Source organism: Anopheles bellator, chromosome 2 (genome assembly GCF_943735745.2).
Source record: "Anopheles bellator chromosome 2, idAnoBellAS_SP24_06.2, whole genome shotgun sequence".
NCBI classification, from domain to species: domain Eukaryota; kingdom Metazoa; phylum Arthropoda; class Insecta; order Diptera; family Culicidae; genus Anopheles; species Anopheles bellator.
The window spans coordinates 3,258,442-3,267,962 of NC_071286.1; the positions used below are offsets into that span (position 1 = coordinate 3,258,442).

The following is a 9,521-nucleotide window of genomic DNA, read 5'->3' on the forward strand; positions in this document are numbered from 1 at the left end:
AAAACCGGTCGGCTACGTTACCGCGAAATCCGATCATTTGAAACAGAAGAGGGCAACGGGAAATGAGAAGGGAAGCCGATCGTGTACGTCACCGGGAATCCCGATTGTCTGAAAAGGAGGATTAACGGAAAATGATAAGAGAAGCCGATCGGATACGTCATCAGGAAGTCTGCGTTAAAGATCGCGTTAAAGGAACGATCGCGTTAAAGTAGCTGATTGAAGAAAATCAACTTCAAGAGCCATTTTTGTCGCTCTTTCAACTTTGGCAAATGAATCTACTTGGAACTAACTAGGATCGCTCATAACTAACTTATCTAATTTGGGAATAATTGTCACTTTTTGAAGTTGGTTTATGGCCGCCTTTTCCCCATAGTGCATTGAGCCCTCCCCTCAGAACAACCCGCCAAAACACCCTTCGCACGAACCATACGCGACAGCGAGTGCGTAAGTGTCAATAAAACGTGCTCGCCGACGGTAAACTATGGCGCGAACCGGCGCGGACCCCGCGGCACGACCGCAAACAAACGGCTTCCGTTCAATGTCACGGACCACGCACAGTACCACGGTGTGCCTGCCCTTCCGCCAGACCGCAGACCGGCGCGCTTCCGATTCCGACCGGGTAGTCGACGCGACGGTCCGTCGCGGAGTTGTGGTGTGCGAAAATAGAGCAGAACGAGAGACCTCGCCCCGATAACCAGGGAAGCATTATGATCGGAACCTGCCGGAGGCTGCTACTCCGATGGGTGCTCCAGTCATCGTTTACCCTGTGTCTGCCTCTGCTGCTGGTGTTGGTGTTGCTGGTCGCAGGAAGGACGCCGCGCTGCCGGGCACTGGCCCGTTGGCCAGCGCTGGACTACAAATCCGACCGGGCGTTCTACCCACTGATGGTGTCCTTTTCGCGGTATCCGTTCCACGATGTGTACGAAACAGTGCCTGCCTGTGCCCTGCCAGCCCCACGGCCGCCACCAGCACCATCCTCTTCAACGGCGGCCACCGGCCGCGCCCTGTTGGCCAAGGTGCGCAAAACCCATCTGTTCGGGGCACACCAGCGCGAATGGCGCCAACAGAAGCACCAGCAGTCGGTCCGGTTGCCGACGAAGAGCATCTGCCAGGGACTGATCTACCTGCCCCGCGAGTGGGAAGCTTCCGGCCGCCGCATGATGCCACCGAAGATGCGCAAGCTGCTCAAGTACTGCGGGTTCATCTGAGAATCGGTGTTATATTGGAATAAAGTTACCCTCTGTGATGTTACTGCACGAAAACAGGAGCCATCATTCAATTGAAGGCCAGGTGAAACGGACCACTCCAGTTTGTGATATAAAAAGCTGCAAAGCAAAGTTCATTGCCAAGCCAGCAACAAACGACAGGGGCGCGTATGCTGTGTTATTATTTGGCAACCGTTTAAGCAAAACAGTCCGTCCCACTTCCGTCGCAAAGCAATCGAAAGGGTTCAACCGCTTCAACAGGTTCAATTTTAAGCTTTGTGCAACTTTCAATTTACGTATTAAATCATTGAAACTGACTGACTTGAAACTTATTTAGCCAAGGGCAAGAATGCGATAAATTATCTCCCTTTTGTTATTTTAAAGGTTTTATTCAAATTATAGTCTATTATTCAATCAATCACAGAAAATTATTTCTTTTGAGCTGAGTCAGCCTAGATACAAAACTCAAACTAATTCAAACGTAAACTGAAACAATTAACAATGAAAACACTTTTTTACTAATTCTGATTTACTACAATGAAGGGACATTTACTAATGATGTTGCTCATATTTGTGAATTTTCGAGTGTTTTGCTAGATTGCCTGATGACACGAACGCTTTGGAGCAGATTTTACACGCATAAAGCCTTTGGTCAGTGTGAGTGTGAGTCCGGATGTGCACTTTTAAGCCTGATAAAAGCGCAAACTTTGAAGGGCAATCCGGACACTGATAATGTTGGTCCTTGTTGTGAATTTTTGAATGTTGTGCCAGATTGCCCGATGAACAGAATGCTTTGTCGCAAGTTTTACACACATAAGGCTTTACGCCGGTATGAATATTAATGTGATCTTTTAATGTGGATAACCTGGGAAACTTGGAGGGGCAATAGGGGCACTGGAGGTATTCGTCCTTTTTGTGGATTTTCGAATGTTGTGCTAGTGCAGATGACGAATGAAATGCACTGTCACAAGTTTTACACGGATAAGGTTTTTCGCCAGTGTGAGTGCAGATGTGAATCTTCAGCTGGTTTGAAAAAAGGTAAATTGCGGAACAATGAGGGCAATGTTTTTTTTGCTTATTGCGGTAGCCTTTGCTATGGGCGTTCCGATTTATTGTCTCGGATGATTCTGATGCTGAATCATTAACACACCTGTTGGTTGTCAAAGGGGGAATTTCCCGATCCTGACAGACCATTTCGAAGGTATTTCTTTCGATGTTACCCTGTTCATCAACAGCTTCATTCTCTAATTTGATTGCAACAGGATTTTCCTCTGCTTCGAATAAATCATCAGGTTGATTCCCACAACATTCAAATGTTTTGTTTGCTTGATAAGTAGCAGTACTCCTCTGATTCAAGGACAAATCTTTCGCCTCATCCGGTGTGCTAACTTCCGTTTTAATTGATAATTTTGTGCCATCCGCACACATGTTGTTTGTCGTAGAGTGATCTTCTTGATCCTGATAGACCAATTCTAAAGGATAGTTTTTGAGGAGGTCCTGTTCACTATCCAGTATAGCATTCGTTTGTTCATCGACAGCTACATTCTCTGATTTAAATGCAATTGCAGTTTCTTCTGCTACGTATGGTTGGTTCCCATAACATTCATGTGACCTGTTTGCTTCGTCAGCAGAGTAACTCCTCTGAACCAAGCGTAAATCGTGCGCTGCATCCGGTGCGGTAACTTCTGTTTTGATTAGCAATTCTGTTCCAACCGTTTTTTCAGCAGAGTGGCCAAGATGGTCAGTACTGATGTCTGCCTCGTTCTTCGCTGTGTTTTGCTTTTCGATAAATCCATTGACCAGTGCAATGTTTTTGTTGCATCGCCAGTGAAACGTATACATCTTATCCAAACGCGATTCGCACATCGAGCACAAATACGATGTAACTCCAGGTAATGCATTGGCCTGTAACAATATGAGTCTCATAGAACAGTCTTTCTTGTGGAACAGGTTGAGATGTCTGTTTTAACAATCGTCCTACCTGTAAACCGGTAAAATCGAGGAGTTTTTGAAGCTTACGTTGTCCGGATTCGTCGTTCGCTAGCGGCTCCAAAGCGTTACTCGTCGACAAGCACCAACGGCATATTTTGGTGGTTCTGGAAAAGAATGTGCTGTTATACTTGTTTGTATGTATCAAACATCAACTTACTCAACGCCATTCTTTTTCTTGGTAAATGCCGAAGCTTTCATTTTGACTGCAATCTTCTACTTCTGTACAGAGGCTCTGTAAATTCCGCGTCCGCGTCCGCGTTGGGTTTGATTACTCTTCTGCGGTACCTTTTGACAGCGCGGTCTAATTTCGTCAACACAGGAACTCACGGGCAGTTTGACAGCTATCCGTCAAACTGAAGTCACTCAATCTTGTAGGCAATTCAAAATATAATCTACAACAGGAGCAAAAATCGGTTAAACTCGACAGAATGATCAGATTATGTATGAAGCCAACACAGAATAAGGGAAAAGCCAATCACTATGAACGATGAAATACCTCAATTTTGATCAACGTACAATTCGGGTTGTTTTCGTTCTGTTCTGGTGAAAGTTTAAAACCCCTCTCCACGGTATAAAGAGGGGCTTCCATACAAATTGGCGGTAAATTTCAGCAAAACTCGGATAGTTTTCAAGCAATTTCGCAGGTACAAAAGAATTTCCAATCGAAATCGGAACACCCGGCGTACGCACACAGACAAGCACTGCTAACAATCCGCACCGCCAGACCAGAGAGAGAGAGAGCAGTTCATTGAACCAACCATGCCGCCAATTTCACACCTAATCAATCCCCAGCTTGACCACCGACCCGACAGACCGGGCCGGGTGTTTTGCCCGGCCAGGAGCGCTCTCTGGACCGGAGGAATGTCCAGCTCGCAGTGCGTGCGGTGGTGGTGCGCCCGCTCGGCGCGGACAGACTGGCCGACGAAAAATCCCTGACTCAGCGCCAACCTTCGGCCGGTCGGGTGTATCATCAACAAAACCAAAACAGACCTTCGCGTCAGCGCGCGCCGCACGCCTCGGAGCCGCACACGGTTCTTGGAGCTCGTCCGTGCGCCTTCCATTGCGTCACGAACTTACACCCTTTGCCACCGAGGGGTGTCCAGGTCCCGGTCCCGGGGGTTGTTGTTGTGTTGTTGTTGTTGCAAACAACAACCGTGTGCAGAGAAGCTGACCCTCGGTCGGACGGCCTTCAACTTCAGTGGCGGTGGCCGCCATAAAAGCCCACCGGGCCGCCGGATGCAGCCGTCAGTTGTGAAGTGAGCAGTGAAGCGTCCAGTCGAGCTACTCTCCGCGCCTCCCCCCTAACACGATGGTGAGTCCCCGGATGTCGATGTGCCACGGTGTGTATACTAAGCCGTGTTCTTCCCGTTCCAGTGGTCCGCCAACCGATGGATTATGTCGCTGTGTCTCGTGGCCAGCGCGCTGGCGTGCTGCGCGTCGGCGTACCGGTTCTACCCGCTCAACCCGATGATGGCCCGTCGGGTCGGGGGCATGAGGGGCATCCCCATGCGCCGCCCAGTGCCAATAAGGGGCTTCGTGCGCGCCCCGAACCCCAACGCCGACGGTGCGATGGATGGGGATGGTGGTGATAGTGGCCAAGCAGACCCGGACACGGACACACCGGAACCGGATGCGATCGCACGGGCCGCTGGTGGTGGCGCAATGCGCGAGATGATCCACAGCAGTGGCCATCCGGTGGAGATCGACATGGGAACCGACATGCAGGCGCGCATGATGGGCTTCATGGAGGATGCCGAGGCCGACGGTAACTTTGGTCGGGCGGCCGGTGACGAAGGCGACGAGCAGGAGGAGGGTGGTGCCCAGTTCCGGCACAAGAAGCACAAGAAGCACAAGCATGTGGTCCACACGCACCACCACTACCATCACCAGAAGCACGGCGGCGGCTACGGGCATGGCCACCAGTACGGACATGGCCACGGGCACCGGTACGACGACGGGGACGAAGATTACGAGCCCACGTACGGCCACCACGGGCGCTACCGACGGGCGGCACCGGCACCGGATCAGGTCCGTAGACGAGACGTGACGCTCCGTGACGACAGCTGGTGGCGCGCTGTTTGATAGCCAACTTCCCAATTAACAGGCGCCGGTTTTCAGGCTTTAGATACGGACACGGCGGCAGCAGCACCACCACCACCCCTAGCCTCCGGGGAAGCCGACGGGCCGGAGCTACGGCGGCAGTCGGTTAGCCGGCGGCAGCTGGTCGGCATCAAGAACGAGCGACTGGCAGCGAGCGGCCGCGAGCGGTCCCTCCGAGCGTACAGGTATGCCGATGACGCGGGTGCGCCGCCCCTGGCCACCACGCCATGTCGGGAGGGGGGTGACAGAACGCACGAACTGACGCAGGCAACACGCCGGCCATTCAAACCGTTCGCCCGGATCTTTACGAGCCTGTTCCGTGGTGGTGGCGGCGGTGGCGGCGGAGCCACGGTGAATCCGCCCCGTCCGAAGAACCCCGGCACGGATCCGCTCCGGCAGGAGATTGCCCAATCGCTGGCCACCGGCGCACCGAGCACGGCGGTGCCCGCTGCCGACGGTCCGAAGCCTGATGCTCCGGAGGGTCCGGAAGCCCGGGTGGGAGCGGCCGCTCCATCAGGGGGGAGACCCCCGGGACCGGGGTCACCGCCACCGGGTAGCTTCCTGCCGGAGCTGGGCACGATCGTCGACGTGACGTTCACTGATAGCGAGGGTCGCGCGCGCAAGATCCCTTTCGAACTGACCTCCCTGGGGTCACCGGGCGGGGGCACGAGCGGTGCACAAGCGGGTGGTGGTCGCGTAAACTATAACTTTTTCTACTTTCACTGCCTTCCCCCTTCTCCGGTGGTGGCCGCGAACAACACGGACAGGTTACGATCGCTGGCGAAGCGTATGATCGATGGGCTCGCGGACGCGGGCTCCTCCATGCGAGGGCCAAGTGGTGGTGCTGCGGCGGGTTGGACGATGGGTGGCAGCAGCGGCAGCAGTAGTGCCGATGAGGGCGCGACGGCCAACTTTCTTCACTGGCGCCCTCCACGCCAGCAACGTCGACGGGGCAATGTGTTCTTCAAACGCCGACAGCAGGCGCCCGTCCCGGAGGAACCGGAAACGAGCACCACGCGAACGACGACGACGACGACGACGGAGGGTCCTAGCCGGACCACCACTCCGCAAACCACATCCGGTGATTCGGTTTGCGACGAGATTTGCTCCAACTTCTACGTGGACGAGCGTACCCTGACGAGCACGGAGCGGTCAGTCGGGACAGCGGAGGATGAATGGGTCGCTGACACGCAGGAAGACGTCGCTGGCGACACGGAGAGCTTCGAGGACCCGCTGGAGGCGCTCATGGCGCAACGGGTGGCCACCGACGCCGTGACCACGACCAGAAGTCCCCTGTGGAGGGGCATCAAGAAGCGGCTGAACTCGATCCGCGAACGGCACGCCAAGAGTTTGAAGCGGACCACCACCACGACGAGCAGCCCGCGCCCGGCCGTGTCCGCCGAGTACGACGACGATGATCGGGCTCGCCAGGAGGACTACGGCTCGAACGAGATCGTGGAGTTCTACAACCGGGACGACGTGGGCCGCGTGCTCTACCGGATGGCCAACGGGCGGTTGATCGAGGAACCGCAACGGTTCCACCTGCGCCGCAGTCCAGCCGACGAGGTTTCTCCGTGGCGCCAGCGACGTATCGACCGGCTGCTGGCCGGACGCCCGGGAAGGAAGCGTGTTGGTGGTGGTGGTGGACAGAAGGCAACGAGCGCGCCGGACGAGGAAACGGTCCCCCCGAGCGATCCGGCCAGCGTGGATAAACAGGTCCCAGTTATCAACATCGGAACGTTCCGGCTCAGTGACAACAAGGTGGTGCCGAAGGGGCCGAGCGAGACCCACGAAGGCATCGTCCAGCACAGTGGCCCGAGCGGGCGCGAGGAGATGGACAACTACATCCGGGAGCGGGTCCGCGAGTACTGCAAGGCGTCGCCGTGCGGTGCTGCTGCCGCCGCTCCCGGAACGCATCCGGAGAAGAAGAGCGAGGTCGTCGGTAGCGCCCTCATCGTCCAACCGCCCGGCACCTACGAGGAGAGCCACGCGGCCGCGGCCCCGGCCACCACGGTAGCCGCGCCTCCGAAGGTAGCAGCGCCACCCGCCGCCAGCTGTCCACCGAGCAAGATCGTCAAGTGTATACCGAAGGCGTACGCCAAGCAAGGACGGCACGCCAGGACCCACGACGACGAGGACGATCACGACGCCGATCCGCTCGTGTCGTTCGCCTTCAGACGAAGTATTGCTGGCGGCCCGACCCAACCCCCCCCCTGACGACCGTAGGCTCCTCTAACCCAAGTACCCCTCCTCTTTCGCATATCCCCCCCGATTCTCTTGTAGGGCGCCGGCCCCTCTTCGGTTCGTTCCTGCACCGGATGTTCCACCCGTTCGGATTCCTGCGCTAGAGGAGACGAGCGGATAGGTTGGTGGTTGGGTGCTGTTCCTGTGTTCCTGTTGCTGGTGCCGCGCCCCCGTCGTCGCCACCGCCACCACCGCTGCCGTTATCGCTGCCACCATTCCGTCCGTCCGTCCGTCCGTCCGCACGCCGATTAGAAGCTTAGAAAGGGAGAGAAAGAGAGGGCGAGCGAGCGAGAGAGAGAGAGAGGGCCGCGGATTAGGTGTTAGGCGTTGTGTGTGTGTGTGTGTGTGTTGTTGCTACTGTTCCTAGAATAAACTGACTGGCCGCCCCCACCCGGTCACTTGTACAAAACTAATCCGTTTCCTTTCTCTTTCTCTTTCCGGTCCCGGATCGTGTGTCCCGCAGCCCGAACCCACTGATGCGGGCGGTGCGGCAGCTCATTTTCGATCCCAACAACCCGAAGATGGTGGAACCGTTCGGTGGCCTGCCACCGTCGCCCGACCCGAGCGTGCGCCGTCGCCAGCGCCAGGACCTGCGGAGGCAGATGAAGACCCGGCCCAAAACGCAACCGTTGAAGGCGATCCGGAACGCGATCGTCTCGATCCGCGAGCGGACTGCGCCGACAACGACGACGACCACCACGACCACCACCCCGGCCGCTACGCCGTCGAGACGGATCGGCGGCAGACGGACGAAGGCGGGCCGCGCCCCGAAGGATGTGGTTTCGGCACCGGCCCCGGCCGCGGCGGCACCAGCTCCAACGGTCGATTGTGCCGAGTGTCGACGAGTTTGTGGCGGCGGCGACGTTGTGGCGTCTGGCCGGCGGCGAAATTCTCGGCCACGACCGAGCCGCCTTTTCGGAGGGCGTGCCGCGGGAGAGAAAGATGGTGATGCGATGGCAGCGCCGGCCGCACCGGTAGCCTCCGCCAAAGACCCTCAGCCAACCGGCCGCCGTGGGCCCTTCGGCGAAATGGTGGCCAATGCCGTGCCGCAGAATTTGTTCCAAGGCATGCTTAATTACATGGCCGGTGGCAATAGCGATGTGGTGGCCAGCGGGAACCCCAGCGAAACGTCCAACTTCTGGACCGACTTTAGAGATGGCTGGACAACGTTTATGAACGGTGGCGGAAACGAGAACGTGATGGGACCGCGACGACGGTTAGCCGACGAGAAGTTGCCCTACTGTGAGGATCTAGAGTAGAGGAGGATGGTGCTGCTGCCGGTGGGGGGAAGTACGGTGTAAGAAGTAGCAAACCGTGTAAGCCTATATGCTGTAAGGCGCGATGAAGAATAAAGAAACGCCGTAGTCCCGAAATGCGCCGTTTAGTCGTTTGATTGGAGTAAGGAATTTCGGAATCAAACAGATGACCGAATCCGGCAGGAATTGATGATTATTAAAAGATCACGCACTACATATTGTCTTTGGTGGAACATAAAAAACGGGATGTAACGATGATAATGTTGCGACAAGAGGAGAATGAATTAAACTAAATTCAACTGTTTAATGCAAGTTTAACCAGAGATATTAACAATGTCTCAAGACCGCACAGCGGGTCAAGACCGCACAGCGGTTGTAGCGCCAAAAGAAGAAGAGACATTACCTCGTATTTACTCTTTTGTCTTAGGTCGAAGTCGCATGTTCGATTGTTTTTATTTATCCCCTTGAATTCTCCGAGAATAAAAATATAAATATATAAAAATGTTCTGTATGGAAATGTTCTGGTAAATGTTTGAAACCCTCTCCCCTCTTTACAAAGGAGGGCTCCCATACAAAATTTAAGTTTATTTCAGTTTAAACTCGGATAGTTTTCAAGCAATTTGAGCAAAATTCAGCTGGTGCGAGTTTTGACATGTATCCAACGGGAATCGGGAAAGAAAACCGGTCGGCTACGTTACCGCGAAATCCGATCATTTGAAACAGA

At 55.1% G+C, this 9,521-nt stretch overlaps 2 protein-coding genes across 2 annotated transcripts; both read left to right on the top strand.

Moving 5' to 3' along the window:
* The first annotated feature begins 707 nt into the window (after nt 1-707).
* On the top strand, nt 708-1,403 carry LOC131211910 (uncharacterized). Its single transcript, XM_058205589.1, has one exon. It carries the CDS (start codon nt 708-710, stop codon nt 1,206-1,208), a length of 501 nt encoding a protein of 166 aa, XP_058061572.1. The 3' UTR covers nt 1,209-1,403.
* A 3,189-nt stretch (nt 1,404-4,592) lies between these two features.
* LOC131211916 (uncharacterized) lies at nt 4,593-7,645 on the top strand. Its single transcript, XM_058205598.1, has 5 exons — nt 4,593-5,250; nt 5,302-5,482; nt 6,065-6,284; nt 6,399-7,479; nt 7,581-7,645. Exons 1-5 carry the CDS (start codon nt 4,593-4,595, stop codon nt 7,643-7,645), a joined length of 2,205 nt encoding a protein of 734 aa, XP_058061581.1.
* Nucleotides 7,646-9,521: the final 1,876 nt, after the last annotated feature.

Bases quoted from the DNA above. Each gene is read 5' to 3' on its own strand.
- LOC131211916 (XM_058205598.1), top strand. From the start codon at position 4,593: ATGTCGCTGTGTCTCGTGGCCAGCGCGCTGGCGTGCTGCGCGTCGGCG. The intron at 5,251-5,301 runs GTGACGACAGCT...CCCAATTAACAG, and splicing joins TAGACGAGACGTGACGCTCC to GCGCCGGTTTTCAGGCTTTA. The intron at 5,483-6,064 runs GTATGCCGATGA...CAACACGGACAG, and splicing joins CGGTCCCTCCGAGCGTACAG to GTTACGATCGCTGGCGAAGC.
- LOC131211910 (XM_058205589.1), top strand. From the start codon at position 708: ATGATCGGAACCTGCCGGAGGCTGCTACTCCGATGGGTGCTCCAGTCA.